The following is a 22,772-nucleotide window of genomic DNA, read 5'->3' as shown; positions in this document are numbered from 1 at the left end:
ATATCCATGTACATGCACAAGTTTAAATGTGTTCTTAAATTAATTTTTGCTAATGTAATTTCTTTATAGATTAAAAAAATAGAGGGAGTCATATCCTACAGAGATCCTCATTTTTGGTGTCACTCTGCGAGTGTTGTGGCAGGTACAATACATGTGCAAGTGGTATCAGATGTGATGGAAAAGAGAATTGGACAGCAGGTAAGGTGCAAGGTTTTTAGACCCTAGTGTCTTCATTTCATACTCTGTAGTCCTATTTCAATCATAGACTGAAGTTTGAAGCTGATGTTTGTGATCATTTTTGCAGCTATTAGTTAATGTCTCAGAGCTGGTCTCTAATGCTGTACTTCCCCTTGCCTGCTAGCTTCAAATTACTTATATAAAGAGTTTTTTGCTAAAATGTCTGCCAAAACAAAAAAAAAAGGTGGTGTTTTTTTTCCTCACTCACTCTGTTGAAAGTGGCACTACATCTGCTCTGAGAAAAGGAGTAGGAGGTTGATTTCATGCTGCAAAACACGTAGTAAATGGGAAGTAGGGATATCTGGATGCTAATCGTGGGTTTATAACTGGCTTACTAATATCTATCTGTCTTCGGTTTTTCTCTTCCTTAAAAAGATATTTATTTCCTTATGCAAGGCACTGAGAATTACCAGTTATGCAGAAGTTGCAAAGCCATACCCTCTGAAGATAGCCTTCACTTTCCAGAAAATTGAATTCTTTATGATGGTATTTTTAATCTGCAATATTTCAGAGCTAGAATACTGTAAGTTATTGTTAGATGCATATAAAGTATAATACTAATGTTAACCGTACTGTTATATTCAGGTTACAGTGATTCTGAAAGATGCTGGTGTAAACAACCTAACTGTCCAAGTGGAAAAGGAAGTTTATTTTCAACACTTCTGGCCTCAGTACAGGATTTCAGGATGTCCTTGCAATGATACGGTTGGACTCGATGATCTACGGTTGGACTCGATGATCTTAGAGGTCTTTTCCAACCTCAATGATTCTATGATTCTATGATTCGGCAACTGGAATCCATGAAATACTACAAAGATGGTAGTATATGCTGCTGGCCCAGGAGAGACTGCGCGGATGGACCGCGCGCTCTCGTGGAGGCCGGAACCCCCGTGAGGGGAAGAGCCCGAAATCGCTTCAGAGGCGCGCACGAGCTGGGTCACCACCCCGCCGCGCGGAGCGGGAACAGCAGATGGTCGCGGCCGGAACCCCGCCTCCTTTTCGAATGCCCAGAGCAGTCCGGCTCTGGTCGCCACGGTAACGCAGGGGGAGGGCCCGTCGGCAGCCAATAGGGAGGCAGCGGGCGGCCAATGAGCGGCAGTGGGTGCGTGGTTTAAACCCGCGGCGGCTAGGTTGGGTTCTGCACTGTTCTTATTAATTCCCTCCGCTGTGGCTCTCACGGTCACCAGGGTAGGTGTGGGCTAGGCAGAGTGGCCTGGTGGGGCCTTACTGTCACGTAGGGGAGGGGGTGGCTGGGGAGCGGGGTGTCATGCTGCGGGGGGGAGGCACGCTGTGGCCTGGCTAAGGCTCGCTGCTCGCCTAAACCTGTAGCAGCGGCGGGGTGGGGAAGAGGCGGCTGTGCGGCCCTCTCGCGCCCTGTTCCCTTTTTTCCCTTCCCTTCCCTTCTTTCCTCCACTCACCCCCCCACAAACCTTCTAGGTTCAGGGGGAGAGAGAGAGAGAGAGGGGTGCAGCAGGGCAACGCTCCTGAATTCTTCCACCAATTTCCCCTTGGTAGGGGGTGGTGTGTGTGTGTGCGCTTCTCCTGGGTCACCCCTCCTTGGTCCCCCCTAAACCTGAGAATTGGAGGGGACCCGGGGGAGGGGTTGCAGTTATACAAACCCCCCAGGTCCGCACCTCTAACCCTCTGGTTCCGTGGGGTGCAGCCGCGCAACCCTTTCCCTAGCTCCTCCCCTTCAACCCACTGGTTTGGGGGGGGGGGGGGGGCGTGCAACTCTCCCCCCGGTTCCCCTCCTCTAACTCTCCAGTTTCTGAGGGGAGATGCAGCCATGCAATCTTCAGGTACCCCCTCTAATCTTACTCCTTGTGGGGTGCACACACGGTCTGTCACACCCCTCCCCCCCCGCTTGATCACCCGTTACGGTGCAGCTGACCATCTCTCCCCGCAGCACACCCGGGCGGCGGCCGATACCGCGGCGAAGAGCAGCTTGTCTGCTGCCAAGCGCAGGGCGGCAGTGGCGGCCAAGGCGGGTCTGTACCCCCGCATTGCCCTGGGGGACCTCGGCAACCGCGGCGCGGGGGACTGCGGGTGGGAGCTGGGCGCTGGGCACCGTCCCCCTGGAGAAGGTGGTGCCCAGGAAGGCACTGAGGGCCGCCGCGGAGCCCCAACTAGAGCCTGCCTGCCTGCAGTCTCCCTGGGGTTGGGTGCCCCCTTCCCAACCCTGGTCTGTGCTAACCTTGCACCGAGGTTGGGGCTGAGCGGGGAGTACAGCCTCACTTGGTGCCCCTGAAACAGGGGTTATGAGCCCCTGCAGTGCTCCCACACTGTGGGGCTGCTGGGTGCTGGTGCAGCTTGCGCCGTGGGAGCCTTCGCTTGGCCTGCAGAGGTGCTGCCCGAGCTGATCCTGAGTTTCCCTGTAGTTGGAGTCTCTGTCTTTAACCCCCATGGAGATGTCTGGATGTGCCCTGTTCGAGGACATGCTGTGTCAGGCTTTTTCTGATGTCTTGCTTGATGTGAAGGACGTAGATGTAGAAGATGGTACTGACCCAAATCTCTGCAGTGAATATGTGAAGGACATCTACAACTACCCGAGAGATCTTGAGGTTGGTAGGAGTAGTTCAGAACTGCAGGGGGATCTTCTGCTGACAATTACAGTGAACTTATTATAGGGATGGTTTGGAGCTGGTATTCACTTTTACCTATGGATTTTCAGGATGCACTAATTGGTGATTCCTCAACTGAAAATACCACAGTAAACTGAGCTGATAACATAAATAGATGTTGGTTGTTAGACCAATCAACTGGTAGTACTAGTATCGCGCTCTCTTTAGCCCATCTCTAGTAAATGAAGAAACCTTATGCCCTGTGGCCTACATCTATGGGGTATGCTTGTACTGAACTCCTCAATAAGCCTTAAGGTGCAACAGAGGCTAGGCATTGCAGATGCTTGAGCTAAGTGACTAGATCTACTAACCCTGTTCCTTCCATGAGAAAAACAAGCTGTCAGACTCAAATACCTGGCAGGCCAGGAAATCACTGGGAATATGTGTGCCATACTAATAGACTGGCTTGTGCAAGTACACATAAAATTCAGACTCCTGTAGGAGATTATGTACATGATGGTTGCTATCATTGATCGCTTCCTGCAGGTGAGTGTCTCTTGCCCAGTGTCAGGTGATGTTTTTTACCCTAAGCTAAAGCACAATGAGTACTGATCAATAACACCATATGTGGTTAGACTTGTTACTCTTAACAAAATACAGTTGACCAACAAAGGGCATTTGATATTGAATTGCATGCACCATATAACCCTCTCAACTATGAACAGTGGCTTGATATATCAAAACTGCTTGCTTCTCTCCCTGAATTGATCTCAAAGCCTTCTAATACCCCTGCAGATGCTAATAGAGGTAACAGATGTACAGTTATTCTGTATATGCCAGTATAAACATCCTGTCATAGAACAAACCTTACATTGGCTACCTTGAAAGTCTGTGTTCTGAGCCAAATCATTCAGATAAACGAATCTCTACTGCTGCTTACTACAGGACAATGCTATTTCCACTGCTGTTGCAGCTGGTTGGTGTCACAGCTATGTTCATTGCCAGCAAATATGAAGAGATGTATCCCCCAGAAATTGGAGACTTTGCCTTTGTAACTGATCATGCTTACACAAAGTCCTAGATCTACCAGATGGAGATGAAGATCCTGCGAGCACTGGACTTTGATCTGGGTCACCCTCTTCCTCTAAGCTCCCTAAAGAGGGCTTCAAAGATTGCAGAGGTAATGCTGAAAATGGGTGTTACTATAAGCAGTATCTGGAAGATGTAACACTTGACTGTGGCAGCTTGTTAAAATGGTTCAAAACTTTTAAGTATTGCAACTGTTTAGCAACTGAGCAGTCTCCCATGTAGAAGCAGGTCTTGTTTGTCTATTTTCGGTCACATGAACTTAACCCAGCCAAAACCAGAGTTAAAATGCCTGCCTAGTACTGCAGGTGACTGCTAGACTGCCATTGAAAGAAGTAGTCCTACATTGTGAGCAGCCTAATATGGCTCTGATTAAGCCACTTGAATTTCAAGCCTATAGCTCTGAAAATGTTTGCTAAGGAAGTATTTCTTCCTGCTTGACTAAACAAAGGCTTGATGGGATGCTCTTGTATTTGCTATCTCCAAGGCTCAACTCTGACTTACTACAGGTGGACTTGGAACAGCACATTCTGGTCAAGTACCTGATAGAGTTGTCTATTGTGGACTATGAAATGGCTTGCTTCCCTCCATCCAAGACTGCAGCTGCTGCTTCCTGTTTGGCTCTGAAAGTCCTCGATGGAAGAGAGTGGGTAAGTCATGCTTGTCAGACCACCTCCTAGTTTGGGACTTGGTGTGTCTGTGTACCAGCTTAAAAGGCTGCTCTGGGCTAAGTGTGTGCCGCCTCTTCCCTCATGGTATCTCAGCGTGTTCTTGTCTCCCCTTGGCCCGTTACAAGGGGACAGAAGTAGGGCAGTAACTGTTAACCCTCCCTTGTTAGAAAGGAGACTGCAACTGCCTGAGCCCAATAGAAGACAAAGAATCTAATGAACTTGGATCGTTCTATAGGCTTGTCTAATAACTTCCCTTCCTTTTAGACACCAACTCTGCAATGCTACATCTTACACTGAGAGTGACCTAGTTACGCAGCACATGGCAAAGAACATAACTTTTGTGAATCAGGGCCTTACCAAGCACATCATTGGAATTTCATGGTGCAGGTGGGGAATATATGTGGTCAAGTGTCAATGCATGTTTTCTTTTTTTTCAAGTTAGCTTAGCTGTGACTTAAATCACTGGTATTAGATTTGTATCAGACCTGCTCACTTCAGCTGAAGATCTCTATCTTGCCAAAGTGGCATGAGCCAGCCATGATCTGGTCTTGGGTGCTAGAACTGGCTTGGCCTGTCTACTAAGCCTCAGATGAGCTGGGGTAGTGTAAGTTTATGAACAGGGTGAAATTAATTGAGCTTATCTCTTTGCTGCTGGCATATTTGTTCTTGATTGTCTGCAAAAAATGCCAAGATAAGAACCTTTGCACAGCTGAACTCCACTGTCACACAATCTAGCAAAACCTCTGGCCAAAGCGTTAAACTTCTACATGAACTCAAGCAGAATGTTGGCACTATGTGCCACTGTGTACATAATGTATCTGTGTGTTTCAGGCTTTTAATAAAGCACTTTTTACCTTTTACTCCAGTGCTGTCATCTTTGTTCTTTGTGATAGTACAGTTGACTCTTTTCCCCTACAGCTGAGGCCTCTCTATAGAGGCTGTGAATAGTGTTGAGAAGTGTTATGCAAGCTCTGGGGTTAGCTCTTCAGAGTTGCTGAGCCTCCAGGTAGGTGTACAGGCAGGAGTGTGGCATAGGCTCCACTAAATGTGGTAGCAGATCTAGCTGCTGCTGCCAGATTAGTTAAATTCTAAGTTCCACAGTTAGAGTGCAGCTCTATTAATATTTATTGTAGGTTATTAACAAAAATATACTATCAGCTATACCTCTAGTAAAATACTAGTCAGAGAGCTGTATTTGCCTTCACTTAGAAGTGATAATTGTTCTTTGCCTACCCCCTCCCCATTTTTTGCCCTTGTTACAAATATTTAACTGTACTCCAGCTTCCCTTCTGTTCTTTATCTGAAAAATACCTGAAAGAAGGGGCTGCCTTGTTCCCTTCTTGTGCCTACTACATGTCAAGGGTTTTTTTACTGGGAGGGCTTGGTGGGGAATAAGCTCAGCAACTAACAAATGTCCTTTTGGTGACCTTTGACACGAGGTGATTAACACAGGGCTTTGATTTAGGCCTAACTGTCACAAGGTAGGTCTGGGGCTGTCCCCCCTCGCTACCCGGTGCGGTTTTGGACCCACTTTGGGGACCGTTTCGTAAGGAAACGGTTATTGCTGTCATCGCCTCCCACCTAGCGGCCGAGCGCCGAAAGGCCGATACAGAGGAAGAGGCCCGGGATTGGCTGGAAGCGCGTGGGCTGCTGGGGAGCCCTGTCCTTCCAGGTGGAAGCAATCGTCGGCTGCGCTGCTGAGGAGCGCGCGCGGGATGTTTGAAGGCGCAGCCATGGAGCAGCTGCAGCGGGAGCTGGGTGCTGTGGCAGAGGCCGAGCTGCCGGACGAGCCAGAGGCGAAATTGGACGTCCTCGTGCTGCTCTGGTCAGTGCTGAGAAGGGCGGGGAGCCGCTGGAGTGTCGGCGGCTCAGGAGAGCGGGGCGGGGGGGAGCCGCTGGGGTGGGTGTGAGGGGCGGTGGCCATGGCAGGGCCCCCTCAGCGCCTGCTTTCCTGGGCCGCGGTGCTGAGTCTGACTGTTTTCACTTTGCCTCTCCTCTAGTCTGAGGAAACAGATGAAGTAGCAGCTCATGGAGTGCAGCGCCGCAGTTCATGCTAGTAAGCTTCTCCCTACTCTAATTTCCTCCAACAACTCCCTGTGCTTTCTCTTAATGGGATGTGATATCACAGCAATAAAGAATGTGGCATGACTAATGTATACATTTAAAATCTTTTTTTAATTTACCAAAAGTGGTTGTTATAACAATGAAATGTTTTTCTTGGCTGAGCATCTTATTGCATTTTCTAGACAGCTCCTGTAGACATGTTTGAGAGCTTACAAAACTGCCATATGAGTATTGCCCGCTGCCCTTTCTCCTCTTGGATATTCACTTTAGATCCCTCTAACGCTCTGACAAAGCTGAAGTTGTGATGATGGCTTTCAGGAATCTGATCACTGGGGCTGAAGCCTTACAATGCAGTGTTTGGCAGCAATACTGATTTAAGGTGTTTCTTCTTGTTCTTGTTCTCATTGTGTTTGTGTTATCTATGTCTTCTACTGAACCAGCGAGTTGCATATATAGAGCAATGCTGTGAGCCAGCTCTGGCATGTCTAAAAAGTACTAAATGGAAATATTTTAAAGCCTAATTATTTCTCTGATACAGTTGATTGATAGTGTAGTCTCACTAACAGTGGAAGAGATGATGAGGTGTGGAGGTAGGAATAAGAAATACCTTGTTAGTATAGCTGTCAAACTACTTATCCTTTATGCTCTATAGATTGTATTTAAAAGTCTGTTGTGCTATTTTAGTGATGTTCTTGCTTTGCAGGTCAAGAAAGCTACCCTGATCATGCCATTGAAGAAAAGCTTATCAAGAGGTATGTTATTTGATAATTTCAAACTTTTGATGTATTTTAAAATAAAGAGGAGAAAGTTTGGGAACTGAGCTTGGAGATTCTCTTCTAGTTACTCCTTTTTAGTAAAAACTCTGGATTAATGTTCAGTACTTTGCAGGAGTCTGGTGAAAATAAAGGAAATTAAGAGGAAAATATGGGGAAGAAATATTTTACTCAGTCTCCTAATATAGTTCAGTATTTGATGTGGTTTCTAAATTTGCAAACCTGGTGATGGCTAGAATTCACTAACATAGTTCCATATGCTAAAATATTCCTGGCCTGAATAATCTGTGGTTTGCAGGAAAAATTCTTACTTCAGGCATGCAGAGAGCAAGTTAAAAATGTGACGTTACTTTTATACTTTTTGTTCTTTTCACACTGTTTTCTTTTGGTTGGTGTTTTGTTTTTGGTTGGTTTATTTTTAGTACTGCGGAAGATTTGGAAAGAGAAATGGAGAAAGTAACAGTCTCTTTCCAAAACAAGACATTAGTCTTGCAAAGATAGATTTTTCTTCCTGTTTATTTGGAGGTTTCCTGTTTGTTCATGCATGCACACATGCATGCATGTATGCATAATTCTGATTAAAATAGGATTTCAAAGTGATATAGTGTGTACTACAAATATGAGATGTTTTAGTACCATCGAACCAGTAGGAATGAAGATGGAGATACCATAGAGAGCAACAAAAAAAATCACAAGTTGAAATGTGCAAACCCCAAAGGTCCTGCAAAATTGTGAAAGTCTGACTGTATAAATTGGTTCTTGGCAGTATTTTATAAATGCCAGTGAAAAGGTGAAAGTTGGTAGGTGTTATGTCTCCTGTGTTATATGGCTGTTCATTTGAATTCCCACCGTCCCTTCTGTAGACTCTGGGATTTAATGGTGTCTCAGTATGTTTGGCAAGAGAAAAATGCATTGTCACTCTTACAAATAATCATTGATATGCCTGTGGTGGGTTGACCCTGGCTGGTTGCCAGGTGCCCACCAAGCTGCTCTATCACTCCCCCTCCTCAGCTGGACAGGTGGAGAAAAAATACGATGAAAGGCTCATGGGTCGAGATAAGGACAGGGAGATCACTCAGCAATTTTACCATCGGGGCAAAACAGACTCAACTTGGGGAAATTAATTTATTGCCAATCAAATCAGAGTAGGATAATGATAAATAAGAACAAATCTTAAAACACCTTCCCCCCACCCCTCCCTTCTTCCCAGGATCAACTTCACTCCTGATTTTCTCTACCTCCTTCCCCCAAGCGGCGCAGGGGGATGGGGAATGGGGGTTGTGGTCAGTTCATCATGTGTTATCTCTGCCGCTCCTTTCTCCTCAGGGGGTGGACTCCTCACCCTCTTCCCCTGCTTCAGCATGGGGTCCCACCCACAGGAGACAGTTCTCCATGAATTTCTCCGACATGGGCCCTTCCCACGGGCTGCAGTTCTCGAACTGCTCCAGCGTGGGTCCCCCACGGGGTCACAAGTCCTGCCAGCAAACCTGCTCCAGCATGGGCTCCTCTCTCCACGGGGTCGCAGGTCTTGCCAGGAGCAAGCTCCAGTGCAGGCTCTCCACAGGGTCACAGCCTCCTTTGGGCACATCCACCTGCTCTGGCATGGGGTCCTCCATGGGCTGCAGGTGGATATCTGCTCCACTGTGGACCAGGGGACAGCCTGCCTCACCATGGTCTTCACTATGGGCTGCAGGGGAATCTCTGCTCTGGTACCTGGAGCACCTCCTCCCCCTCCTTCACTGACCTTGGTGTCACTCCTCTCTTCACTGCCTTTTTTCTGCTGCAGTTTTTTTTCCCCGTCTTAAATATGTTATCACAGAGGCACTACCACCATTGCTGATTGGCTCAGCTTTGGTCAGTGGCGGGTCCATCTTGGAGCTGGCTGGCACTGGCTGTATTGGACATCTTCTCACAGAAGCCACCCCTGTAGCCCCCCCTGCTACCAAAACCTTGCCACGCAACCCCAATACAGTGCCTTCCTTGTCTTGAGAGTTAAGCCCCATTATTTAAGAAGTGTGATATTTTAAAAGTACTGAGTTTTTATATGTAGAATTCCAATGTGAAAGTGAACATAAACAGAACCTTGGAAATATCTCTTCCGATATTTATCTAAATTCACTTCTCAGTTTCTTATCGGTTATGTTTTTTCCCCACACTATGCAGGATCCAGCTTATGGATGCCCTGAGAAATAAAATGAAACAAAATGATAATGACTCATGGTAAGGTGTTTTTGGGGAAAGGATGGCTAGAAAGGAAAGGACTTGACACAGTTTCATGTGACACACTTCTACATTATTTCATTGTACCTTTTTAAAGAGCAATCTTTCTTTTTCTGGCTTTGATTGGATTATATATAGTCCACCTTCTGGCTAGAATCAGCATGATCAGACTACTTATACCCAGGGTGGATTTACATCTGGGCTCTGAATTAACCAACCTTTTGATTACAGAGATCATAATTTTTGATTCACTAGTGAGAACTGTTTGTAGTTAAGAGGGTTTTTGTCTTTAATGCATTGATTACCTGCATTTGTAATAGCTGAGCACGTATTAATGGGCTTGTAACAGAGCCTTGCCTCTGTTTTGCTGCCTTCATTAATTAATCATGTGGGAGCTTAATGTCTTTTTCAAAAGAATTGAAGGTTTCAAACATGTTTAAAATGAACTTTTAATATCCTGTACAATATTAATGGATGCATGCATTTCAAGTGTAATATGAGAAATTTTAATTTCTGACGTAAATACAGCTGAAAACAGTGCATCTCCATGGTGTTCCTGATGCAGGCCGGAATTCAGGAGCTCCAATTGCTAGCCATTCTCAGGTGTCTTGGCTTCCTTGATGCCTCCCAAGCTCTATGATTTGAAATGTTAGACAAATGTAACTGAAACATTAGGGAAACTGAGAGGGGAAATAAGGAGACTATTTGGCCCCTACAACAATACTTAGTATGATAACTGTAAAAAAGAAAGGGTGTAACTTTAAAAAAAAAAAAAAGCTTTATTTTGGTGTTAGGGGAAATGGTGGTGTTTTTTTGTTTGTTTTTAACCAAAGTTATTTGGATTAACATTTATGCTGTTGACACTTATTAATGGTCTTAAGGTATGCAACTGTGTTTCCTTCCTTAGGCTGATCTTGGAAACTATTAAACACATAATAATACTCAGCACTGCAATACTTGAATCTCAGCAGGTAAATGTCAGTTGTAGCTTCTGTTGTGGTTGTGCAGGTCTGCCAACCTCAATACGGGCAGGGGGGCGTGGTTTGAAAGTAACAGGAATGCGCAAGTCATTTGAAGCTAAATATGTGGCCCAAAGGGTGTGTTTTCTACTGGTGTTAAAATTATTGAAGTGATTACTTAAAGTGTGAATATGTAAGAAAGTTTGCTTCTAGAGCTGCCCTTAACTGCTTTTGTGGATTGAATTAGCATCTATCAATATTTATTGGAGACAAGAGTCTAGGAAATACTCTTTTTTCCTTTCAGCAAGCATGTGAGATGGAACAGAAATTGAACAACATTAAAAGGAAAAAGACTCTGTGTGTTAGTTATATTGACTTTGTTTTATATTTGAATGTACAGTTCCTATTTTAAAGTGCTTCTTGTAGCAATATTAATTTACATCTGAAGTAACTACGAAACTCTTAATACAGTTATAAAACTTCTGAAAAGAGTGAAGTTGTGCTGGTTTTGGCTGGGGTAGAGTTGATTTTCTTTGTAGTGGCTGGTGTGGGGCTACGTTTTGGATTTGTGCTGAAAACAGTGTTGATAATACAGGGATGTTTTAGTTATTGCTGAGCAGTGCTTATACAGAGTCAAGGCTGCTTCTGCTTCTCACACTGTGCTGGGGGTGCACAGGAGGTTGGGAGGGGGCATGGCTGGGACAGCTGACCCCGGCTGACCAAGGAGATATTCCATGCCATGTGATATCATGCTCAGCATATAAAGCTGAGGGAAGGAGGAGGAAGGGGGGGATGTTAGTAGTCATGGCGTTTGTCTTCCCAAGTAACCATTATTCATGATGGAGCCCTGCTTTCCTGGAGATGGCTCTAAATACCTGCCTGCTGATGGGAAGGAGTGAATGAATTCCTTGCTTTGCTTTGCTTGCATGCGTGGCTTTTGCTTTACCTATTAAACTGTCTTTATCTCAACCCATGAGTTTTCCCACTTTTACCCTTCTGATTCTCTCCCCCATCCCACTGGGGGGGAGTGAGCAAGCAGCTGTGTGGTGCTTAGTTGCTGGCTGGGGTTAAACCACAACAGAAGTACTGTAAAAATGAGCTGGTGTTCTAATGTGTCAGTCTCATGCTCACATAGACAACAAGAGATGCAAGAAGATACTCAGAAGGAATGTGGTGATGTTTTATTATTCAGTGTAAGCTCCCCAGCAAATTACACCTCACTTAGTAATTTAAATCAGTCCTACAACACCTAAAGGATTTTTTTTGTCAGCTTGCACCTTTGTTGAAATGTTTGTAGAATAGAGGAGGGGATTTACTTACAAAGAACTTGTGTAATAATATATTATGTTGGTATTCAGTATACTTATTGGAGTGGGTCAAATTTAGATTTGAAGTCACTCTTCAGAATTTAAGGTAAATGTTTTTTGAATACTCCTACTGTCATATGGCCAGGTTTGCCAACAGTTTTAACAACTGTTAATTGTTTGTTTCATGCATAGGAAGTGGTGTATATGTTGAAAGTAATGAACAAGCACAATGAAATATTTGTCTTCATAGGAAAAATGAGCACCCTAATATCTTCAGAAATAAGGGAAGGAATGCTGTGTCAGCATTCTTTCAATGTATGAACTGTCCCTAAATAGTTTTTAGTCTAGTTTCCTATAAAAACTAGTAATAGTCACTGGCGTTGTCCATATGTCCCTTGTATGACTTTAGAACTTGGTTTCAATCAAATTTTAAAAAGGGAAAAAGGTCTTAAACATATCTGACTATAATAGTTGTGACAAACAAAGATGGGGTGTAGGAGAGAAGTTCAAATTACTGTCCATGTCTGTTGGAAATGCAGACAGCATACAAAGTACTTCCTGTTTTGCTAGTAGCCGGGAACTAGTTGATCTACATTGATACCAGGTAGCCACAGCACGTGTTGTCCCTTGTGTGAAAGGAATATCTTGAGGTATATCAGAGGAAAGGGATGGAGTGAGAAGTTAGGGTTATTGCAATGGAAGTGCTTTAGATGTCTGTGAGGAAAAAGCATATCTTTTAGTTCTACTGCTCACCAAACTACTTCTTAATGCTTTATTTTCCTGATAATGGAACAGTACTAAAACAAGCTGGATGACAGAAACTACTGCAAATTCATACCATGATGAAAAAATAAAAGAAGGAACTAGTGAGTATGGAAGTGGATGAAATGCTAGAGAAGATATGTAATAACTTACAAAGAGATGACTATATTAATTCAAAACTTATTCCAGGTAATGTGTCCATAGCTTTTGAAGCAAGTTTGCAGTTTTGCATTACAGTCAAGATAAGATACTGTATAGTAAAAGTAACTTCAAACAAAATTGTTTTCTAAAATCCTTAAGTAATGATGGTAATGGAAAAACTACTGTATGAAAAGAAAACTTTATTGTTTTAAAGGCTAAAAGTATGAAATCATCACAGACTTCTTTGAAATTATTTATGGAGTTTAGAAACAGTCTATCAATCTATCTCTATTTCTTTGTTGCCTTAAAGGTACAAAAATAACGCATCTTCTAAGAGAATGTCTGTCACGGCAGTGGCTATATTTCCTTACACTGAGAGTCACCCCTACATCCCTCAAATCAGTTTCCCAATCTCATGGTTAGGAAAAATAAGTAGGTCTTAATCCCATGATACCAGTGAGCCAGACTGCTGCTTCTGACCACATGCACTTCTCTGTTTCACCTACTGCAGTGTTGTAAAAGCCTTCACCTGTGGCCAAGGCCAGTCTCCAAAAATGTTCAGCAGTGTAGCCTTCACCCTCTTGGTTACCCACTTAGCAGATGCTGCTGACTAGCCTGTATCCATGCAGCTGGCTGGCAGGTCATCTGGAGTTTGGGGTCACACAAAGTGAGGAAGAAAACCTCATGATTTAAATGGGGAGGAAGGGCCTCCTGCAGCATCCTGTGCTCAGAGGGTCTCTACTAAAGGTCACGTATGCTGTGCTGCAGTCTGGTACTCTGCCTCTTGCTGTGTGACTTGTCCTGGCTTCCTTCGCCTGACCCCACAGATCAGTGACTTTAAGTACAAAGGTGGGAGGCACAGTGAATTGCAATTGCAGTGCTTGTGAATGGGTTTATGAAATCCCAGTTAAGCGTACACAAAGCTTATTAAAATTTAGACTGGGGAAAAGAGAGAACATATTGGAGGACTTCAGGTAGGAGACAGGATATAACCATTCTTTGAATTTGGATGATCAGAAGAATTTCAAGGACAGAAAGAGACACATGATTGTGTTGCATACTGTGTCTACTACTAGTTTGCATTGATAACAATGTTACATCTCAAATTGAGAATGAGAAATTAAACATTTCGGTGGGTTTTGGGTTAGATTCCAGGAATCTATCTTCTGTTTTGTATTCCTGAAATCTTCTGAGCTGTAAGTAAAACAAATCTTCGGTTAAATTTAATAATTCCCATTTTCAATCCATAATGGCAAGGTGAGAATGTTAGAAACTGTGTTATCTTGTGTTTGAGGCGAACTTTATTTCATGTGTTTAAAAAAAAAAATATTCCTCTAAATTCTATATTTAAAATAGGGATGGTGTGCCAGCACCTCTAGAAAATTCAAAGCACCACTTTTTTTTTGCCTATGTATTGACAATAGGATCTAAACCAATACTTCCCTTTCTTCTCTCCCCCCATCCCACCCATTTCAAACACTGCTGTGAATTTAAAGGGCTTCCAAATTAAAAATTAAAAAACACAGCTTTTGAGAGATTTTTAATAGGAATAATCCCTTTTAAAAGCTTTTTTTAACCAATAATCTTTTTCTCATAGAATATCATAATCGGAAGCAGAGTTAACTGGGCAGAAGATCCATCTTTAAAGGCAATTGTTCTGCAGCTTGAAAAAAAGTCTCTTCTGTGAGTCAGGAGAAATGATGTTTAATTTTATACAGTGTATGTAATCAATATATTAAACTTGATATAGATTAATATGCATCATGAAAGCACACTTTAAGAATCTGAAAATTTAACCTTTCTGGAAGTTGTTCTCTCTAGAGACTCAGAATGTGGCCATGCAACTCTTTGAAGTGAAATTTAATTCCTGATACAAAACAAATGTTCAAACAGGTAGCATAGCTGATAAAACTAACTGAAGAGCCACTTCATAGCTGTCCTGTCCCAAGAGCTCATTTCCCCCTGAAAGGCATCAATAACACAAGAAAGAATAATAATCTATATATTTCGAGCTTTTATGTAAAAGTGGGCTTCAGCCAAGGCTCTACAATTTCTGTCCTCCCTTCTGGGAGGGAGAAGTACCCCAGCACAGTTCCTCCTCTGGGTACCAGCAAGCCCTGGGGAGGAGGCTGCAGAGCTCAGACAGGATCCATGACCCTGCTCTGCCCCTGTAGAAAGCCAAACTGGAAAACTTAGTTAAGTCAGTGTTTGTTTTTTGCCTTTTTATATTAAAGCATTATGTATAATTTTTAAACACTGAAAAGTTTATAATCTTAATTGTAACTATCACTTGTGCCTGTGCTATATGGTGATTAGTTAAGCAAAGCATCCAGGAGTAGGTGCAACCTGTAGATGCTGTCCTACATGGCAAAATGACAACCCTAGAGAAAATGTAGATAAAATGGAAGAGGTGACTTCATCCTGTTAACTATGCAGCTAAGCAGTATTTTAAATGTATTTTTACATTGACAGTTGCATTTTGCCTTCATGTTTGAAGAAAATTGACTAAATCCTAGTGTGTAATTGTATTGAGTTTGTGTGGCAAGGTTTTGGTAGTGGGGGGGGCTACAGGGGTGGCTTCTGTGAGAAGATGCCAGAAGCTTCCCCCATGTCTGATAGAGCCAATGCCAGCTGGCTCCAAGATGGACCCGCTGCTGGCCAAAGCTGAGCCAATCAGTGATGGTGGTAGGGCCTCTATGATAATGTATTTAAAGAAGGGGAAAAACTGCTGTGCAACAGCAGCTGGGAGAGAGGAGTGAGAATATGTGAGAGAAACAACCCTGCAGACACCAAGGTCAGTGAAGGAGGGGGAGGAGGTGCTCCAGGTGCCAGAGCAGAGCTTCCCCTCCAGCCTGTGGTGAAGACCATGGTGAGGCAGGCTGTCTCCCTGCAGCCCATGGAGGACCCCATGGTGGAGCAGGTGCATGCATCCGAAGGAGGCTGTGACCCTGTGGAGAGGAGCACACACTGGAGCAGGCTCCTTGCAGGATTTGTGACCCCATGGGGGACCCATGCTGGAGCAGTCTGTTCCTGAAGGACTGCACCCTGTGGAAAGGGCCTATGCTGGAACAGTTCATGAAGAACTGCATGTTGGAGAAGTTTGTGGAGGGACTGTCTCCTGTGGGTGGGACCCCATGCTGGAGCAGGGGAAGAGAGTGAGGAGGAAGGAGTGGTAGAGATGTGATTAAACTGACCACAACCCCCCATTCCCCGTCCCTCTGCTGCTCGGGGTGGGGGGGGGAGGTAGAGAAATCGGGAGTGAAGTTGAGCCTGGGAAGAAGGGGAGGGGTGGGGGGAAGGTGTTTTAAGATATGGTTTTATTTCTCATTACCCTACTCTGACTTTTTGATTGGTAATAAAATAAATTAATTTTCCCTGAGTTGAGTCTCTTTTGTCTGTGACGGTAATGGGTGAGTGATCTCTCCCTGTCCTTATCTCGACCTCATGAGCCTTTTGTTATATTTTCTCTCCCCTGTCCAGCTGAGGAGGGGGAGTGATAGAGCGGCTTGGTGGGCATCTGGTGTCTAGCCAAGGTCAACCCACCACAGTAATGTTAAATAAAAACGTTTGCACTCTTTATAAGTGAGTGTCAGCTTTTAATCGGTGGATTGGCCGTGTCTTGATCGAGTTCAAATAAAACGCGAGAGCTACTTGAAGCGGTTTTTTACTTTTAATGCGTTGCCCCTGTATTTTGTTGTATTTGTATTATCCACTGCCTCCGACACTCCTCCTTCCGGGCCCTGCCCGTAGTGGGCGTGGCCTGGTGCTCCTCAGGCGCAGGCCGTAGGGCGCTGCGGCGTCACCATGGGCAGTAAGATGGCGGCCGCCACTAGGGTTGTTCAGGTAACGGCGCGCGGCCTGGGGGGCGGCTGCGGTGGCTGGGGCCGGGAGCCCGGCGCGCGTGGCGGGCCTCGCGCGCGGCCGCTGGGGCCTGAGGTGGCCGAGGCCCGAGGCGCCGCCAGAGAGGCCGGTGTCCTTGGCACGGCGGAAGAAGCATGCGGCGGGGCCGGCCCGGTGGCGCCGGTCATTTGATTCCGGTGCCTGGTTCTCCTGGTACCAAAGGATGCTACCGGGCAGCCTGCGGACTGCCCCTTTTATGTGCTGTTCAAGAGGGGAGGGCGCTAGCCAGCATCTCCTTTCTAAGTCATCCCTCTTCCCTTCAAGGTGAAGGTGAAACATGGAGTCGTCTTGAAAAGACACGTTTCAAAAATAAGCAGAGTGGCTTTGAATACTAGGCTTTATAATTTATAGGTTTTTTCTTAATGGAACTAGTCAATCCTATCCAGCCAGCTGAAGAAACACGTACAGGCAGAGCACAGCTAGCAATTCCACGTGCTAAAACTTTATCATTCCATTTATGCTACTGTGGTAGCTATTTCTGCATACACACTGATTGCTGTGAGAAAAGGAAGAGAACGCTTATTCCTGTTCTGGACACTAGGGTGGAGGAATGCCTTTAAAGGTGAAATTTCTCCTTCGGTAAAAATAGAACTTAAGTAGTAAGTTTATCAGAGTGGTGGTGCACAAAGCAGCAGTATAGAATTCTATCCCAGCCGAAACCAGGACAGTTGTTTAATATGTTGTATGTTCCATTTTATTATTGTAAAGTTAATGTTTGTCTAGAAATATATTTTATTTTCCCTGTTTCTCCTATTATCTTGTCTTGTTCTAGGTAGTCAAGCCACATACTCCGTTAATTAAGTTCCCGGACAGAAAAAGTAGTCCCAGACCTAAAAGTAAGTATTTCATCTATAGATACAACTTGCACCACATTTCTTTGCATTAACTGTTTTATATAAGAACCAGCACACAATTTTTCTGCTTCGACTATGCGACTCAACTGATTTTGAGCAGGGTTTCTGAACCGTAGTTGTTTTAGTTTGAAGGCAACTCTTTGACTCTTCCTTTTCAGACTCTATACAACTGTGGGAATATACATAATACATGCATGTCTTTATTTCTTGCTCGAAGCAGATTCATGAAGATTTCCAGTGTTGTTTTCCTACTTATATACAAAGTCCCATTTTTGCAAATACTAATATTTGCCTGAAGTGATAGTGCCCAAGTCAATCTGAAGCAGCCTTAGGTATTCGGTGATATTTGCAGAAATGATGTTGCATTTTCCTCATCCTTTCTTTTCCTAATTGGAGTGTGCAATGTCTGTGGTATTTAAAACCCTGATTATAGCTGAGCGCGCCATCCCACTGTACATTTTAAGAAGTGTTTCCTTGTGCTACTAATTAACGCTGAGAAAAAATTAACTTCATTGCAATCTTTGACATTAATTTCTATACCTATAGCTATGTTTATATTTATAGGAACCCCAATACTGTTACATTTAGACATCAAAATTAATGAGCTGTATGTTGTTTTAATATTCCTTTTGAGTCAATAAAGCATTTGAAACTAAAGTAGTAGATGTTTTAAGAAGCTCTGTTGTTATTCTCACTTGTTTAGAAATGATACCGTACCACATATTTGCCACAGCATTATCACATTTAGCTTTAAGTTTAGTTTATCCATTAACATTGCAAAGTATCTATAGTGCACATCAGTGCCACTTCTGACTTACCTGTGAATTCTTCAGGAACTATTTTCTGCGATAACTTTCAGTCAGAATTTTGTATCTTGTGCCCAGTTCAGCCAATTGCACCACCTCTCGTGCCAGTGAATTGCTTTCTCAAAGGCTTAAAAACATGTTACTTAGCTCATGTTTATCTTTGCATTAGATTTTTGTGACTATATATTTTAAGCATGTTAGACTTTTCTACCTTAATTGATTTCTGTCGCCTCACTAGTAAATTGCAATCTACCTCATTTTGCTTGAACGCTGTAGCAATAACTGTTTCACCGTACCAGACTGCTTCTACATAGCTAAACAGAGCTCTGCAGATCAAGACTATACTTTTAGAGATGTGAGTGCTTGAAAGGCCAGCCAAATTCTATTATCATATTACTACTGCAACATGATGGTCTCAAACAGGGAAGGGAAAACTAGTAGGGACTGTATCTGAGCTTAAGCAACAGCAGTATTAGGTCGGGTATTTTTGAGTCTTTACTTCAGGTTTTTCATTGGCTAATGCTTCTATTCCAACTACACTCCAGACTTTAAGGCATACAATAGAGGAAAATCTTAGGCAAATCTCTAAACATTTATGTGGTATATAAAACAAATTTGGAGAAACTGTTTCTTGTTTTTCATATATAAGCTGTGTTACTTCTTGAAACAAAAATACTTTGTAGTCATTACTAGCCAAAACTATTATCATGTGTGTTGTTTTCTTCTGTTTTCATCTTCTGTTCCCTTTGCCTCCTGCTCTTAAATTTTAAAATTTCAGCTTAATGGCATGCCCCCTGTTCAGATTGTGCTCTTTCTGTTGGGTTCTCTTCCTCCTTACTCTGTTTGGGACCTTCCTTTGTTCCTGAACCACCTGATCAACTTGCAACTTTCAGATACAGTCTTCTGACTGAGAACTTCTGAATATGCCTCTCAATGGTGTGTTTTGTTTTGTTTTTTTTTACCAAAAAACACATTGCTGCAGGTGTTTGACATCCCTGTCATGCAATTAACTCAGACTCACTATGGCTAAAACTGGCTCCTCTCCTTTGTCCTCATTGATCTTGTTGGAGGCAGGGGGGAGAGAAGCAGGCAACGCTGTGGCATTTTAACTCCTTGCATTCTTTGACTCATCCAGATCTGCTCAGTGTTGATGCTGCTTATTTTATAATTATATAGTCCCTCTGTCCCAGCTGTTTAGATGTTGCATTTGTCTTGCTCATTTTTCCAGGAGCACTGGGAGGGACTTCCTGTGGAAGCATTCTGCTTTATCAGGTGTTTTAATCTTATATACAGAGGCCTAAGTGCTTCTGAAGTAAACATATTGCTATAAGACTCAGTCCTGCCTGGTGGGGTAATTGTGTGTTTCCACTGCAAGATCAGCTGTGGTGGGACAGACCTAAGGTTCAAAATTATTTCAGTGCTGACTTTGATAACACAGCCCTTTTGTCATCGGTTCTCCTATCCTTAAACTCAAGGCAACTTCTCTGATGTGAATTTCTTAAGCCTAGTTCCTGGCCCTCACCTGTACAGTACTTCACGCACTCCTTGGTCTCTGTATTTCATTTTGATTGCTGATGCCCAATATGTGGGGTTAATTCTCCACATCATTAACATAATTTTATATGATGCCATTTTTGTAATATTAAAAATGGGTACAGCATTGTATTGCATGTTGTGGTATGTCATAATTGTGAGCTTTATTTTTCTGTAAGCCTCTACCTCTTTCACTCGTCTGTCTTTACAGTTGCAGTAAACAAAAAGCATCATCTTAGTGGATGTTAGTTATTTATCTTAGTTATCTTTCTACATAACCCCCTCCGCACACACATTTAATAATACTTTATGCTTTTTCTGCAAGTACAGCTTCCCAGTGAAAAAGCCTTTGTTTAGGATATATGCTGATTTATCTTCTGTTTCCACATCAGTATTTCTGCCACTCAAATATGCTTTCTTTTACTTTCAGAATTTTTTCACTGTGTTCTTGGTATATTTAACGACAATAAAAACAGCTTGTGAGAAGTAAAGTATCTTTTGATTCTTTTAAGTATTTGTTATAATGAAGAAAATGGTCAATAACTGGTAACTTTTATTGGCTGCTCATTAATTAATTTTACAGTCTTGTTATATTTCTGTAAATGGTTTTGCAATTTGGGTTTCAGTACAGGAATCTCTACAAGCAAGTGTGCCATCTCTTGATGCTTCAAAAGCACAGGAGTCTGTAGGAGGCAGATCACCGGCATTTCAAAATATGTCACCTGTTATTAGAGTACAAGGTATACCAGACACTTCTGAATTAGCAAGAACCTTACCTCAGAAATACAGAAGGAAACTTATGTCAGATGAAGAGACTGAATATATTCAAGTAAGTTTCATTTATTGGTGTGTATTGTCTGTATTTACCTAGCATTTATCTTATTTCTACACCTTCTTCAAAGTTTAAAATATGGTATTACATTGTAATTCTTGGTAAGTGTATACTTGGAGTTTTCACAGCTTTGATGCACAATACCCAAACTACAAAATCTTAATACACAAGGTACCCAACTCTCACTAATTAGTAGCTTGTGGTATCGCTGATTAGAGAGATACAGACTTAAAACAGACATGCAGATAGCTAGCGATAGTCATAGCCTACATTAATCACAGTTACTACCTGTTTTGTAACAGCTGTTTAATATGTAATTTGAATATGCTGGACAGGAGCACAAGAGTCTGTTCTTAGACCGACAAAGGCTATTACCAGGTGACTGAAGTCCAAAATATTTCTCAAACTAGTTTTTATAAGTTATTTATTAGTAAGTTAACTCTTGTATTTCTAGTAGTGGAAACATTTTATTAAACGTGATATAAATATTTTCTGCAATATTTGCAAATATGGCATTGTACATGAAAAGCAAGAAAAACCTACTTTTGTTCTGTAACAATTTTCAGTTGTAAACACTGATGCTTAAAAAGGGAGAATGCACAAAATTTGAAGAACTGGAGAGATGGGTGTGAGTTTGAAATGAAGAGACACTTACATAGCTTTGTTAAATGATAAGGATACCTACAATGTGATCATGTTAGTAGAGGAAATCAGTTTTCCTGCATGTATATCAGTAGGGTATTATAATTAGAAATAAAATTATTTTCCATAGTAATACACTTCTTGACCTCTAGCATAAATTTTCTAATGGTGAAGTAAGTTGTAAAATAATTTTGTTGGCAAAATAATGAATTGAGTACTTTTCTGATTTCTCATAAAGATTGTAATGGCTGACCTTGGCTTTGTTTTTACTTTGCACTTTGGAATTTGGGCAGTGAAAATAATTCTAAAACTTTTGTTTACTACTGCTGTGTTTATCAGACCTTTCTAAAGTGAGTAAGAGTCAGGTTTCTTCAGAGTGGGAGAATTGGAAGCAGCTATAATTATAAGTTGCAGGTGTTGATCTTTTTGTATTCTCCCCTGAAAAAAATGGAGCTGTTATAGGTAGATGCTGATACTTTGACACTCCATGCATGTTCTTATATAAATTAAAAATCAATGTCTAAATCAGAAATTAAAACTAGAACTCTGTTAATCTAGAACAGTGAAAAAGATTTGATCTCCATTTCCCATTCTTTTAGTGGAATATATTTAACTGTCTGCTTTTATTTTACAGCGTGGAGGTCCAGAATAAGCATGGAAGATAGTTTGTTTGCCACTGTTGAAGAATGAAGTATTGTATTCACAATAAATGCATTTCCTTAATATTATGATTGTATACTAATAGCTTTAATAAAAACCCATATGAAGGGTGAGAAGGTTGACACAACACACTATATATTAATTTATGATTGAGAAAGCCATCATTGGAAAATCTAACTAGCATTTGATATCTACACCATTAAAATATTTTTCTAATTAGCCATTTGCAAACTTGCCAATAGAACCGAGTTGTTTTCTTTTTCTATTTAAAAAGATTCAGATGTCTCATCAAGAATGATTTTATGGGCAGGAAAGGAACACTGAAGTATTCTCAAAGATTATTAGGACTGTGTGATTGTTCTTAGTAGTTATACAACTGAATATCAGATCTGAGGTTGGGAAAAAATAAAAATAGGTTGCTCTGGGATTATTTAAATTATTAACTGTTTCAGAAGAGAGTCCTTTGGGTCCAATTACAGTTAGAAGTCCACAATATACCTGATCTCTAGGCTTAATTTGCATAATCCTTAATATGCGTAGTCCATAACTACAGCCTTTCACGTGGCAGACAGAAGTGAGCCAGGCTGTGCACCTTAGCGTCAGTCACGCTGCTTTCAGCCAAGGGGCTATGTAGTGCTGTAACCTGTGGTATTGAAGAGCAGCTGCGTGTTCCCCTCCCGGGCTGTGCCCCAGCCTCCTCTCCTCCAGCACTGGAGATAACGGCGCCAATTGCTTCATCAGCCCTCTTCCTCTTCGCGCCTCTT

General features: G+C 42.6%; 1 protein-coding gene and 1 pseudogene across 2 annotated transcripts; both read left to right on the top strand.

Moving 5' to 3' along the window:
- The first annotated feature begins 174 nt into the window (after positions 1-174).
- LOC143172230 (G2/mitotic-specific cyclin-B1-like) lies at positions 175-6,577 on the top strand (annotated as a pseudogene).
- LOC143171903 (alpha-ketoglutarate dehydrogenase component 4-like) lies at positions 6,272-22,239 on the top strand. 2 transcript variants are annotated; one of them, XM_076361073.1, is made up of 7 exons: positions 6,272-6,380; positions 6,556-6,611; positions 7,323-7,371; positions 10,520-10,583; positions 17,454-17,517; positions 20,501-20,703; positions 21,983-22,239. In XM_076361073.1, exons 2-7 carry the CDS (start codon positions 6,584-6,586, stop codon positions 21,998-22,000), a joined length of 426 nt encoding a protein of 141 aa, XP_076217188.1. In that variant the 5' UTR covers positions 6,272-6,380; positions 6,556-6,583; the 3' UTR covers positions 22,001-22,239. The 2 variants fall into 2 exon arrangements, with proteins under 2 accessions (XP_076217188.1, XP_076217189.1); XM_076361074.1 differs by lacking the exons at positions 6,272-6,380; positions 6,556-6,611; positions 7,323-7,371; positions 10,520-10,583 and adding an exon at positions 16,554-16,624.
- Positions 22,240-22,772: the final 533 nt, after the last annotated feature.

This window comes from Aptenodytes patagonicus, chromosome W (assembly GCF_965638725.1).
Source record: "Aptenodytes patagonicus chromosome W, bAptPat1.pri.cur, whole genome shotgun sequence".
NCBI classification, from domain to species: Eukaryota; Metazoa; Chordata; class Aves; order Sphenisciformes; family Spheniscidae; genus Aptenodytes; species Aptenodytes patagonicus.
The sequence above is the reverse complement of the archived record's forward strand: the minus strand, read 5'-3'. Positions and strand labels throughout refer to the sequence as shown.

What these genes read in the sequence shown, in the direction of transcription:
- LOC143171903 (XM_076361073.1), top strand. Translation starts at nt 6,584, where the DNA reads ATGGAGTGCAGCGCCGCAGTTCATGCTA. An exon ending in GAAGAAAAGCTTATCAAGAG is followed by an intron (nt 7,372 to 10,519) that starts GTATGTTATTTG and finishes TTCCTTCCTTAG; the next exon opens with GCTGATCTTGGAAACTATTA. An exon ending in AAGTAGTCCCAGACCTAAAA is followed by an intron (nt 17,518 to 20,500) that starts GTAAGTATTTCA and finishes TTTGGGTTTCAG; the next exon opens with TACAGGAATCTCTACAAGCA.